The sequence below is a fragment of the Gymnoscopelus microlampas genome (genome assembly GCF_963454915.1).
Source record: "Gymnoscopelus microlampas genome assembly, chromosome: 4".
Taxonomy (NCBI): Eukaryota; Metazoa; Chordata; class Actinopteri; order Myctophiformes; family Myctophidae; genus Gymnoscopelus; species Gymnoscopelus microlampas.
Genome location: NC_139941.1, coordinates 12,071,953 through 12,086,716, shown reverse-complemented (window position 1 = coordinate 12,086,716; position 14,764 = coordinate 12,071,953). Strand labels below are relative to the sequence as shown.

Below are 14,764 nucleotides of genomic sequence, written 5' to 3'. Positions count from 1 at the left end.
GAAGAGCTGCCAGACGATTTATTTATATTTATATTTTTGTAATGAAAGTCTTTTATTCATTTTTTAACATACACTCATAGACAGCGCAATAAGTTGTCCTTCGTCTCAAGGTAAATGCACATAATCAGTAAACAGAACAAATACTGTGGGAGTCAAAGCAGCACAACATCATAATCATGTCCCATGCAATACTATGGGAAAGAAAACGAACCCATGCCAATTAAAAATTATCTCCTTCATTGTTTTTTGGGGGGATCCAGAGAGGATGCAGGCTACTTTTCCATAATGTGATTATCATTTGTGACCACCCTTACATTTATCACAGCAAAATCACTTTTAATATAGGCTACTGGACACTTGATCGTGTTCGATCCCCCAAGAGACATATTCTTGGTGATACGGGTATGAAAATCGTTTTCAACCATTCCCCTATGTTTGTATTCTGTTACTTTTTCCCCAAAATGGGAAGACAAATTTACATTCCCAAATTGCTTGTACTGTAAAAATTGCCCCATTTCTATTTAGCATTTCCAGCAGCTGCCAGGAGTTTAATTGCAAAGACCTGTAGAGGAGTAAAAAGTGCATTCATTCGTTCATTCTAATGTGTATTCTGGTTCGGTGTTGCTGGTTACATCGTGTTGTTGTAGACAATGCATTATGGGTGGTGTGTTCATGTGTGTGTGTGTGTTCTTATTTGATGTGGGTTAATTGCTGTGTCACCACTGGTATGCTGAATTTATGCTCCGTTGTATGACGGTGCCGCGTGCCGCAAAGAGCAGACCTACAATCTCATGACACATTAGGTTGGTTATTTCTTTTTTTTCTCCTTTTTTTTATGTTCGTAAGAGATTTGGTGTTGGAAAAAGGAAGGGGCCAAGGATAGAGCCCTGGGGGGTCCAGTCAACAAAGTATATAGGGTTTAAAATGTTTGTCTGCTTCGTCAAAGGCCGGGAGTTCTTTTTCTTTTCTTTTTGCTATAACGTGAACGTTACAAGTATATAAAATACAAAAATGTGTCTATAGAGCAAGCCTCGCCAGGGCCCGCGCCGATCTTGCTTTGGTGAGATCTACAAGCTCGCGCGTTGTGAGCTTGTACATCTGCTTTTTTTCGCTAGAATGTTCGCCTATTTTGACATGCCCAGAATAGCGATGCTAGGGTTTCAAGTGGTTAAAACCTTAAAGGAAAAAAGGAAACTACAAAAGTCCAAGCTCTTCTAGCCATTCCACAGGTTGATTATGCGACGCCAAAGATACTTTATCATGAAAGAATGTTGGATTTGATTTTCATTCCAAGGCTCTATTATAGAGGCTCTGTCCTTGCTGTTACTTAAATCACTGTTTATCAACGTCGGGTCCGGGGACCACCAGCCAGGGTTGCCAGATCTGCTTATTATAAGTTCCCCACAAGATTTCATTTGAAAATAGCCGATCTACAAGCTTGTAGATCTGCTATTTTCAAATAGCTGATGTATATGTTAAAGTGCTCGTGTGGCCCATAGTTGCTTCTTTTGGGCTGGTTTTCCTAGACCTGGTTGCTTGTTTCTCTCACAGAATCTGGCAACACTGCCACCAGCGGTCTCAAATGGACCCTTTTGGGTCTGTAACTCTGAGAGTTAAATGAATACTGACTACAGAGTAAATTGGGGTCCCAGAGATGACAAATGGTATCAAATGGGGGTCAGTGGCCTAATCCATATCAAACTGGGGGATCGTTGAAATGAAAAAGGTTGAGAATCACTGAACTGAACTATTCCATTTTGTACCCTCTCAGCGTTACAGACCCACGAGGGTCCACTGGTGGTCCCCGAACCCTATGTTGAGAAACAGTGGCTTAGATCTGGGCCGGGGTCTGTTTTCAGCGAGTAAGGCGAGCTGTTCTGATGTCTGCGTGTTACAGTATAGCCTTCGAAAAATAAAATGACATTCCAAACCACACACTGATCGAACAAATGTCCTTGGCACGTTCAAAATTAAACCATGTTTGAAGCGCTGAAACGTCATTAGAATTCTTTTGAATATCATCCTTCTTTCAATGTCACAGGCTCAAAGGATTATTATTTAAGGACCTCTGCCTCAAATTAATTTAAGTTAACTCCAAGAGTGTACACATGTAACCTAAGACACACTTTACACTCTTGGAGTTACATTAATACAACAGATTTTACAGTGTAGATTAGTGAACGTAGAGGAAAATAATCTTACAGCTGGATTTGCTTGTAATTGTCTCCGCCAGGCCGAAAGGCATGGCGAGAGTATGTTTTGCAGTGTGTGTGTGTGTGTGTGTGTGTGTGTGTGTGTGTGTGTGTGTGTGTGTGTGTGTGTGTGTGTGTGTGTGTGTGTGTGTGTGTGTGTGTGTGTGTGTGTGTGTGTGTGTGTGTGTGTGTGTGTGTGTGTGTGTGCGTGCGTGTGCTGAACAGCTAATCTCCGGCACAGTTGGCTCGGCCGCTGTGAAACTGTGCACACATACTCCCTGGATGCCAAAGCCAAACCTCTGCCCCAATTTTTCATTTCATTTCACGTTGTGTGAATTTATCACCACAAAACAGTTGTCATGTACTGCTGTATACAGTACATGAAATTCAATTAACATACCATTAGTCAAAATAAAAAAAATTGTAATCGTGTAACTCTTTGAACTGAAATCATAGAAATATCAACATTTGGTTACAGCAGACCCTACAGCAGGATTCTGCCACTGAGAGCAGAGATTGAAAAGTCAATGATGTCTGAATTCTGAGAGAGAGAGAGAGAGAGAGAGAGAGAGAGAGGGAGAGGGGGAGAGGGGGGGCGGGCTTATTAATCCCCAGGGACATAAATAGAACATTAAATGAAAGACATAAATAAAACAGGTGCTAAAGGATGTCGTTGTCCACCTCTACTATGCTCTTTATGCTAGATATCACAACAATCCAGTCCATAGAGAACAGAAGCTCATATCTACATCGTATAAAAAAACAGGCCATTGGTTTGAGGACACTCAAAGAGAAAGAGAACATCAAGGATACACAAAAAAGTCAGAGACTTATTTTTTTTTTCTCAAGACCAAGCAATTGGTACATAAAATGATATAAAACATGCACTTTAAAGACTATAAAAATAAAAGCATGAAAAATAGAAAATATCATAGCCTTTCATCTCATCCCATGTTAACCACACAAACCACCATACGTATTCTGGGGCGAATATTCAGCTAAATTAGCCAATCCACAAGCTTACAAAAATAAAAAGACTGAGCTGTCTCACATTAGGGCTGCAGTTAATCAAACTCAATCTTTTTTTGGGGCTGGTGAAAGTTAAGGAGTGCATATGGTTTATGATAATATTTAACCCATTAACCTTCGTTTATGCAGGGAGGATATCAATGAAAATGCCCCAAAAGTGCGTGCGTGTGTGTGTGTGCGCGTGTGCCTGTGTGTGTGTGTGTGTGCATGCGTCCCGCTGATTTAGCAAGAGTGAAAGCCGCTCCTCAGACAGACAGAATGGGGTTATGGGGATCGGGGCTTCCAGCCTTGAAGCATCATCTATTTTCTCCCATTCGGGGCAAATACTGTATTTGCACAGATAGAAATGCATGGATAAAGTATGAATCCCCACGCTCATACCGCTTCAAGAGCTTCCGAGATTAAAGACGATGCTAAAAGTGTAATCTGCTGTGTGCTGCCTGACTCCTCATTTTCTCTTCTCACTCTCAAATAGTTTCCCCCTAATGTGTGGTTGGGTAGAAGAACCACCGCTATACCCCTAATTGGTTTGCATATTTCAGTTTCGGCCGAGGCGTCGGTGCAGAATACAAAGTCAAACCGGGTCATTCTCTATCGAGCAACCTGAAGCATCATTAGCCATGCGCCGTCCAGGCTGTTCCCCATCGTAGGAGGGGGGGGGGCGCTATTGATTGCACACTAACTTCAAGGCACCAACACACTTAATGAGCAGCGCCAAATGTTAGTGAGTCTGCGGGTTCAGCCTGGTGATTTGGCAACAAGCCATGCAGCTGGACCCCACCCTTTTGGACTTACAGTATGTCCTGCCTCTGTAGCCTCCTAGCGCATTGGTACTAAAAGTGGGGTCCGGGGACCCCCAGGTGTCCTTGGGGTGGGGGGTACCAGAGGGTCCCCTGCAAAAGTAGTTAATATAGTATCACAATCATTTTAACCACTTCAACCATATTTTGTACTTTGGCTATTCAAAAATAGCAGATATACAAGCTCATGTTGTATTTTTGAAAAATTCACGAACGTTTTTTGCAAATCTTTGAATATATATATATATTTTTAAAGAGAACATTTTTAACTAAAATCTTTGCTTCTGGAGGTCCCCTGGCACGAAACATTTTCAGATGTGGGTCCACGACCAAATATATATATATCAATTTGGGGGTCCTTGGCACAAAAACGATTCAGAACCACTGTCTTAGCGTACCCCGTTGAAGCTCTCAAGAAAGCTAAGCTATAGGGCGAGTCATAGTATGGACAACTGTGACTGTGGGTTGTTTCGTTCTGCAGTGTGTGCAGGCAACAGTATTCTGGTATTTTGTGTGAATACCTTTTGCTTACGTACTTACTGGGTTGTGCTTTTGGCGGGAATACTGTGATGACACTGTAACCTTGTGTTTTGTATTGTGCACAGTGCAGGCTATTTGTAGAGGCGTTTACTATTGTATACTGTTGTTCATTATTGATGGTGCTTCTGTTATTTATTCCCTTTGTATTGCCTGTACCCAACAGTGCTTCTTACTCTGTATCTGAAACTCTGTAACTCTAACTGCTGTGCTGCCTCTGACTGTCCCCCGCGGGATCAATAAAGGTCTATCTAACTCACTCAGCTGAAGTCAAGTTAACCACCTATAAGCCCTAATTTAATACTCTGTTGTACGAAAATAGCAGATTTGCAAGCTCAGTGTATAGCATCGTGACACATTGGGAGCTGGTATATCTTTTGGTTTTTGCCGTGTTGAATGTGGCTAAATCTTCCGGTACAAGCACTGGTTTTCAAGGTTGGGTCCGGGGACCACCAGGGGTCCAAATGGACCCTTAACAGGTCTGTACCTTTGAGAGTGTACAAACGGAACCAAATGGACCCGTTAGGGTCCATTTGGTTCCGTTTGTACACTCTCAGAGGTACATTAACGTTGTGGATTTTACAATGTACGTTGGGTTCCCGGAGATAAACCCACTGTACACTCTCCGAGTTTGGGCCGGACTGTTGAGAACCAGTGCGGTATATGGGTAGCAGCTGTGCGCCGTTCTTCAAACGCGGCAGTGTGGATTATTTGTGCTTATCGGCGCCAGCAGGGGTTCCAGAGAGTGCCTTGCAGATCAGAGGGCAGCGTTACGCCTCGGGGTATACGGGGAGGCTCGCTTGGCACAGAGAGCCAACCGTGGCATTTTCTGAATACACAGCAAGACATCATGAAATATGGGCTCGTGTGATTGTAACAATGATGAAAAGAAACTCAGCTTCCGGTGACTGCAGAGAGAGAGAGTAAATACTGTGCTGAATGCAATTAGTGTTCATTTAATACACCCTTGCTGTAGCCTATAGGCAGGGATATATAAGACTGACCAGCTGTAGTAATTTTGTTGGCAGAAACCAAAGAGAACACATGTGTCTGTGTGTGTTCATGACAAATAACTACCCACCGAATACAGTTATCATGCTCATGTTGCAATAGGCTATGTACATACACATACTGCATAACACTATGGAATTGTTATGTGGAAAGATCCATTTAGAAATTGTGCAGTCAATAAACATTCTGTTTTATTGGTATTATTGTGTTTTTTCGGTTTCAATATACATACAAAACTTTCTATTTGTGATTGATTGAATAGTTTATTAACAAGTTTAGGAAACAGTACAGCAGTACAGTTACAAAAGCTATGCTAAAAGGATAACACAAAAAGCCCTGCGGGGCTTTTTTTCATTGTGGTTCTATGTCCTCAAGTAGTACTCAAGTGTGTGCTTGTAGATCTGCTATTTTCAAAATAATTCTATGAACCGGTTTCGCACTGGACCAGAATCATGCTCCGCGGCTTGAGAAAAGGCTTTCTCTCTTGTATTGGCATACAAATATAAAGTACCAAAAGCAAAAGTAGTCAAATCTTTTGAAAATAGCAGATCTACAAGCTCACAACGCGTCGATCGGCTATTTTCAAATAGCCTAGGTATAAAACAGGGCTAATGTGTGTTTTATAATATAATAATGGATATCTGCAAAAGTAACTAGTATACTAAAGTGTTCAAATAATTGTAGTGAAGTAAAAGTACAATATTTGCCTCAGAGATGGTGGAGTAGAAGTAAAAGTATTGAAAATCGGAAATACTCCAGTTAAGTAAATATACCTCAGAATTGTACTTAAGTACAGTACTTGAGTAAATGTACTTAGTCACTTTACACCGCTGTTCATCACCACCTCTCTTATCCACCCCACCAGTCCTGCTGTGACCCCATCCTCAACCCCCCAAATCATCCGCCCGCTAGCTTCCTCTCCCACAAACCTGGGTATCAGCAGTATCAGAGTTCTGACCCAGACACGTCCACCGTCAGATACCATCAAGCACGGCTCCACTTGAAGATGTGAAGTGGAGTTCTCAAGGGAGGCCGGGGCCTCTGGATGTGATGGCCCGCGCTGTCAGTCAGGCCCCCGTTATGTAACGTTGCGGCGGGGGGCGGCGGCCAGGCATGGCTCCCAGAACACTGTTTATGTAACCCACTTCTCAGCGGTGGAAAAAGTACTCGGATATTTTACTTAAGTAAAAGTAGCAATACCGCAGTGTAGAAATACTCTGTTACAAGTAAAAAGGCCTGTGTTCAAAATGTTACTTGAGTACAAGTACAAAAAGTATTGGCATCAACATGTACTTAAAGTACCAAAAGTAAAAGTGCTAAAATGTTTGAAGATAATCTTAGTTAATAAACCAATGGCAGTCAACAAGGCGAGTATCGGCCAAAACGGACATATGGTCAATAAATCAGTGTAGCCCTAAATATACTTGACTCCATATACTGTATGAACACAAAAGGGACACAGGCAGACAGACAGACACATATAGAGATCTCCATATACGGGCATAGAAGGGACAGAGACAGACGGATACAAAACAATAAACCTGTAAATCTCCATATATGGAGTATCCTGATGTCATTAATATCACTTCATAGTACTGGCGTCATAGACTGGCCTGGACTCCATATATGGGCATAAAGGAGACACAGGCAGACAGATAGACATCTCCATATATGGGCATAAAGGAGACACAGGCAGACAGATAGACATCTCCATATATGGGCATAAAGGAGACACAGGCAGACAGATAGACATCTCCATATATGGGCATAAAAGCCCATTTATGGAGTTCCGTGTCAGACATGCCCAAATATGGAGTCTCGGTCAGTGTATGACGTCAGTGCTATGACATCATATTGATGCCATCCGGGTTGCCATGGTTACTCGAAATGTCAGAGTGAGTGTGAGTCCACGTTGTCATGGTTACCACTGTTGCCACAATACATGGACACCATATTTGGACATGGCTGACACGGCAGTGACATCATCATCGTCATGACAAGAGCAGCGGTATAAAAGCTGTGTAAGTCTCGATAGACAGGCATATCGATCTACACCCTCGAAGTGTCGACATAAACACCACATCGGTAGAGAAAGCAAGCAGAACCAAGATGAAATGTTTGGAGTTCGGCCTCAGATTGTTCATGTTTGTCCTTAGTGGCATCCTCGTTGTGGCAGGTGCTGCCGGCCTGGGTGAGGGTGTCTGGATGAAGTTGTCTCCATCCTCCATCCAGGGAATCCAAGGTCAAATCGGGGATGAGCAACTGGAGCGGTTCCTGAGCTACCTGCTGATGGCTGCGGGGCCGCCCCTGGTCCTTATCGGCATCCTGGGATGCTTTGGAGCTGTCAAAGACAGCAGGCGTCTGTGGCTCCTGTTCTTTGTCACGGCGTTGACGGTGATCATGTCACAGGTGGCTGGAGCGGTGGTCGTCCTGGGATTCCCTGGGGAGCTGGCCGACCTCCTGGGCCCCAAAGCAGTGGAACTGATTGAGAAGAACAAGAATTTGCCTCTATCGGTGATCGGTGCCGTCACAGCTATGGAGGCAGTGGCCATGGCTTCCTCCATGGGACTCTACTGCATCTCAAAGGGAAGACGTATACGGCCAACCTATATCCTACCTAACTGACTCTGATGGAGGGCTGGTCGGAAGAGGACAGGACAGGACATTTTAAATATGAACAATTACTGTAGATGTTCAAACATTTAGTCATTCGAAAGAAAGAGAAAACAAACAAAAAAAGTAATAACGTAGAGGAAAACAAAAAAAAGTAATAAACAATACAAGAAAAGAAAACAAACAAAAAAGTACATGAAAAACAAACAGAAAAATAAAACATTTTAAAAGAAAGAAAATACCTTGGCAACCTCAATTTCTCCTTGTATGAAAGATACGATAGAGAATAGAACACCATGTTGAGAATAGAGAGGTGGGCACTGCAGCCATCTTTACTTGCAAATCTCTGTGTCCCTATGTATCCTCTTCATGCCCATATATGGGCATAAAGTGAACTCTCCCCCAAGTTGGTGCATCATGATCAGTGGTTCTGAAACATTTTCATGTCAAGGATTATATGTATTTTGCCACAGAACCCTATCTGAACAGATCTTGAACCAGTGACCATTAAGAGAAGATTGTGCTGAAAAATGTTAAAAGAAATTATTCAGTTTTTCAAAATCTTTCCAAAATGTTTTGAAAGCTCAAAGTTGTGAGCTTGTAGATCGACTATTTTCAAACAGCACAGGTATAAAATAGGGTTAAAGTCGTTAAAGTAAATGTTATTAAATTATCTGGGGAACCCCTGGAACCTCCACTTTGATGTGGAGATCCGGTTGAACAGAGCCTTCAATCTGGACCGATATGCCCATATATGGGCTTGGACTTGCCCATTTATGCATATATATCAGCTTGCCCAAGATGCCCATGGGACCAAATCTACTTCAAGTTCTAGCTTGAGTGGGAAGTCAGTTGGATCAGAGGATCTCCACAAAATGTGTAGATTAAAACCGCAAATCCCCATGAGAACAATGATGTCATCAATATGACATCGTAGACAGGCTTAGACTCCATATTTGGGCATGCCTGACACGGAACTCCATATATGGGCATAAAAGAGGCACAGTCAGATAGTCAGATACAGAAATCTCCATATATGGGCATACAAGGGATAGTCAGGTTGCTTAGGACCCGATTTTAGGAAAATGTGGACACGTTTCACAAAAGCGCCATTTTTTCTACATGCTCTCCATCACCATAGGTTTCTTTTTGGAAGGGGAGCCACGTCATCAAGATGGCAGAAGGCGGCCATCTTGGATTTCAAAGATGGCCACCATGTAATATCTATAAGTGCCAATATCTCGGCTTAGCAGATCTACAAGCTCACAACCCGTCGCGATGCGACGCGTTGTGAGCTTGTTGATCGGCTATTTTCAAATAGCCTATGTATAAAATAAGGCTAAAGTGGTTAATGTGTGATTCATAATAATATAATAATTTATATCTGCAAAGTAACTAGTAGCTAAAGTTTTCAAATAATTGTAGTGGAGACAGTAAAAGTAATATTTGCCTCTGAGATGTAATGGCGTAGAAGTATAAGTATTGAAAATTGGAAATACTTAAAGGTAGGGTAAGTGATTTTCTTTGGTTAAAATAAGTGTTAAATAGCTCTATATTCTGATAGTACTCATTGCTACAGAGTGTTTGTTCAGTAAAAGGAGTCTCCTTATCTCTCCAGCTCTTTATAAAACAGAAAATGCATTTTCGTTTCAGTTTCATTTCCAATGTTATCCAATCAGGATAGAGAACTCAATCAGGATATAGATTAAACATGTGAAATTGGAAGTGATGACACTAAGAAATGAGCAGGCAAAATTGGAACTGGAACACTATAAAAATGAAGCTTAAAAATTGGTACTTTCTCCTGATTGGCTGAGATTTTGACTCCTACCGAAAAATCTATTTTCTGTTTATTAAAGAGCTGGAGGGACGGGGAGACTCCTGTTACTGAACAAACACTCTATAGCAATGATTACTATCAGAATATAGTGCTTTAAGCTTTTAACAAAATACTTTTTGTTTTAACCAAAAATATCACTTGACTTACCCTACCTTTAATAGTAAAGTAAAAGTACCTCAAAATTGTACTTAAGTACAGTACTTGAGTAAACTGTACTTAGTTACTTTACACCACTGCCATTTCTACGGCTGATAGGCGACATGCTTGCTCAAAGAAGGGGGTCATGTAGTGATAAGTTCTCTTCAGACAGGTTATCTGAGTGTCAGTGATAACAAGGACAAAGGACAGAGCGTATCTCAAAGAAATGAAGATGATCTTGCCCTCTCTGTACTGCCCTTTGGGCTGGACTGGGACACAAATTCGGCCCCGTACTTTTTGGCCCAGACCAACCCACCACAAAAGTGTCACACAGATTCTCTACCGCTGGAGCCTTGAGTAAAATAAATTATTACGCAACCCATAAAGGATATGTTAGTGTGCCATCACACTCTCTCTAGCAATGAGAGTGTGTTGCTCTTACAAGGAGGATGCATTTTCTTATCTTTTAACTTCTCTGCACCCCTTTGTGCTTATTCTGTCACCTCCATTTTTGCACATTCGCTCTTTTGTTGACTTGCGCGCGCTCTCTCTCTCTCTCTCTCTCTCTCGCTCTAATCAACGCTGTCTCCTCTCCACGTGTGGGTGAGGCCTGGGCCATAGTATGTGATAGGGCTACTGGGACTTCTACGGTGTGTGTGTCGTGTGTGTGTGTGTGTGTGTGTGTGTGTGTGTGTGTGTGTGTGTGTGTGTGTGTGTGTGTGTGTGTGTGTGTGTGTGTGTGTGTGTGTGTGTGTGTGTGTGTGTGTGTGTGTGTGTGTGTGTGTGTGTGTGTGCGCGCACACGTGCGTGCGTGCGCGTGCATGCGTGCGTGCGTAAGTGCAGTTCAGAAATCTATCTATAAATCTACAAATCTCTACATCTGTCTGTCTGTGTCTGTTTGTCTGAGTACCTTTTATGACCACATATGGAGAGATCCTATTAAGAACTAATGCATGAATCTATAGACATGTAAAACTAACACAGCCAGCACCGAGAGATAGAAGACATGGAACTATTTAAAGACTCATTAAAGGTCTCCTAATGTAACAAGAGAAGAGGCTGACCACAGCCTGATGAAGTACATAACTTGTGACCCAGCACTAAATAGATTCGGACATTGGTACATCCCAGTCGAAAGTCAACAGGTTACTTATAGACAAGAACTGGTAGGGGTTCCTGCTTGACCAGGCAATATGACATGGACTTGGAAAGGTCAAAGATCTCAGATGAGTGAACTGTTCTAACAATAACGATAATGAATGTACTTAGATTACACTGTGACGACATTCATCTCATGTATAAAGATACCTTGAAGCCCGAAGCCTTCAGCTCACTTCGCCAGACTGGATGCATCCTCTCGACTGCTAACATAAATTGCTATGCGCTCTGTGTGACTGCAACAATTAAAAGGTGTTCATCTATACTTCGTGTTCCTTGGGTGTGTCCATACTTCAACGCAAATATCACAACAATCCCTGATGATGTAAAATGGCGTCATAAATATGACGTCATAGTACTGACATCATAGACTAGACTCCGAGTATTATGATAATGGGCACTTTCGTTGAAGACTTCACCAGACGGGAGTGATGGACGACCAGCCGTCAAACTGTGACCCGAGGTCTGCCAGTGTCTCCTGTGAGACAGTGACTGAAGGTCCGGATAAACAAGAAGGCAAAATTAAATATGAGCCTGTGAGGGCGACGAGGCCAGCTGGCGGCATGCAACCAATTAGCAGCGAGATGCAGACGGGCTCTCTTCAGGCAGAACCCACCACAGTACCTGCTCCAGACAGAGCCAGTGAGAGGAGGATGAGGAGGGAGATGACGAAGAACAAGCAGCCCTCTTCTGAACGCTTAGAAGGTTTGACGTCGGGGCTCCCGTCCGCCTACAACAGCCCCATTGCGTGGAAGAAAAATGTCGAGAGAAAGAACCCAAGCCGTCGTCCCAACTACTTCGTGTCCGTCCCCATCACGAACACGCAGATCAGCTCGGCCGCGGTCGAGATCCAAGAGGCGGTGCTTCGGCAAGAGCCCCGATTGGCCGAAGCCATGATCCCCGCCCCCAGCCTGCACGTCACCCTATTGGTCACCCACCTCGCCAATCAGGAGCAAATAGACATGGCGGCAGCCGCGCTGGCTCAGCTCAAGCCCTCGTTGGCCGAGCTGCTGGGTGGGCGGGACCTGGTGCTGTCCTTCTCGGGGGTTGGTCAGTTTAGGAAGGAGGTGGTGTTTATGGATCTGGAGGCGGGACTGCAGAGGGACACGCTGAAGAGACTGGCGGAGTTGCTGCGGCGCCGTTTTGAAGGACAAGGTCTCTTGCGAGGAGACGACCGCGGGTTTGAGCCCCACCTCACCGTCATGAAGCTTTCCAGGGCACCCAGACTCCGCTCGCAGGGTTTCAGTAGCTTCGATCCGGCCTTATACTCCCGCTATTCCGACACTCGTTTTGGAGAGCAGACGGTGGAGAGGCTGGATTTGTGCTCCATGTTGAAGAAGAAGCAGGAGGATGGATACTACCACACGGAGAGTTCGCTACGGATCGGTGGCCGTTGCTGTTCCGCGCCAGGTGAGGCGGAGCTACTGAGGGTCAGCAAACGATTGGTTTTGCAGCAGTACAAACAGGAAACACTTAAGAATGGGGGTGGGCCATTGAGCAGCTATATTATAACTGAAGAGGGCATAGAAAATCCCCACCCACTCGTTTCAATGAAGGTTGCTCTGCCAGCGCATACGGAAGTACACCCTCCTTCCAGGTTTGGTCATCAACTTGATGACAATAGACTCTCTTGTCATTCTCTATTGAATAGAGAACAAACTACTTGCAATGAGCGAGTCGAGCCCTTTGGTCAAGCCGTGAACTTTTGTGGGCCCAAACGTGCAGTACCAGAGTTGGCCCCTCGTGAACTTTTGCTTCAACCAGCCCTCCCGGTGCTGGGGGCTTGGGGTGGGCGTAATACGACTGCCGGTGCAGCGCAGCCACCAGATAAATAGAGAACACCAAATAAAGTGGACACTCGTCAAACAACAGAAACTATTAATAGGTCAGACGCCATGTCATTTTGCAGCACAAGACATAGAAAACATATTTACTGACACTTTGACGCGGGCCCCATTACACGATAAGAGCACTCTGGAGCCCACTCCCCTGCAGATTGTCTGAAAAACATATTTTTGTTCTCTTTGTTCTCTATATTAATGCTTTGGAGTGAAATGCATACCAGGTTTTTCATACGTAAGCTTCAAAAATACATTAAAGTTGCTGGAAGTGATAATGTTAGGTTAAACGAAAAGGTTTAACCGAACATTTTTGTTAAAAAGTTAAGGGTCTAGATTCTGAGAGCCGATCTATTCACAACATGTCACATGGCGACGCGCTGTGAGCTTGTTTTACATGTTTTGAAAGTGAAAGTGGTTCAGTCTATCTGTGGGTTTTATAGATATTTAACCAATGAAAAGTATTAACAAGAGCTTGTGACTAAATATTAACTACATTGGATCCATTGGAACATTCATTTATTTTTCGGACATACGCGGTTTCCATCTGACAGCAACGATATGCCATTTTAATGGGCTCCCTGATGGAGAGACAAGATACGGTATGAGCTGACGAGGAATGTGGACTCCCAGTTGGCAGTTCCCAGGACCTCTAGCTGAGGGGGTCCGGGGACCAACAGTGTGTCTGACTGGTCTCCAATGTTACAACCTCATGAATGAACCCCAGCTGTTTACACTTCCTCCTGGGGCCTAATTGGTCAATTATGATTGCAGAGACAGAGACAGGCGCCCTGGCTATTAATCATTCTGCCATGGAGCACACATGGTGCACCTGTCTCAATTAAGGAGTAGAAGAATCACTTTAATGTCAATTAACACAAGATGGTTTAAATGTGTCTTTGCATCCATCTATCCCTCCCAGGTAGGCAATACTAGACAGACACACCAAGGCCCCCTGGAGGGATTTTTGTTAAATTTCCACACTCTGTGTTAAATTAACTGTGTTTTACTATTTTTGTGTCATTCCTCCATTCCTTCCTTGCATTTTTCTCCTCATCAGCAATGTTTGTGAAGTCGTGGATCGTGTCCGTTGGCGGGCATCATGCGAGCGCACGTGTGTGTGTGTGTGTGTGTGTGTGTGTGTGTGCGTGTGCGTGCGCGAGAGTGTAATTGTCAGCAGTTCAGTTCTCCTCCTCATTCCACAAGAGAAGGGCAGAGCAAAGCATAACAAAAACCTCCCAAACACATGACCCTGAGAGCATCTACAATACTTATGGGTGGGCGAGTGCGCACGCACACACACACACACACACACACACATACGCACGCACGCACACACTCTCATTCCATCCTCCCACACCCTTGCATGGAGCCAGAGGATACCGAGTTCCTGCCGCATTGAAACACAGCGAGGTTAAGAGAGGACACGGCACAGCACATGCAGTACAGCAACAGTAAAAGCACAGTACGGTCCAGTGAAGGGCCATTCACAGCAAGCACTACAACTGTAAAGATATAACCGGTTCCTGTAGTTTTAAGTGGATGGCAGAGAGTCCACGCCAACTATAACGACAACAACGGTGAACAATACAGTTATATTTATAGATA

General features: G+C 43.8%; 1 protein-coding gene across 1 annotated transcript; it reads left to right on the top strand.

Annotated features, from left to right (window-relative positions):
• Window positions 1–11,511: 11,511 nt before the first annotated feature.
• On the top strand, window positions 11,512–14,162 carry LOC311043142 (A-kinase anchor protein 7-like). The gene has a single exon (XM_084054326.1). It carries the CDS (start codon window positions 11,750–11,752, stop codon window positions 13,151–13,153), a length of 1,404 nt encoding a protein of 467 aa, XP_083910452.1. The 5' UTR covers window positions 11,512–11,749; the 3' UTR covers window positions 13,154–14,162.
• Window positions 14,163–14,764: the final 602 nt, after the last annotated feature.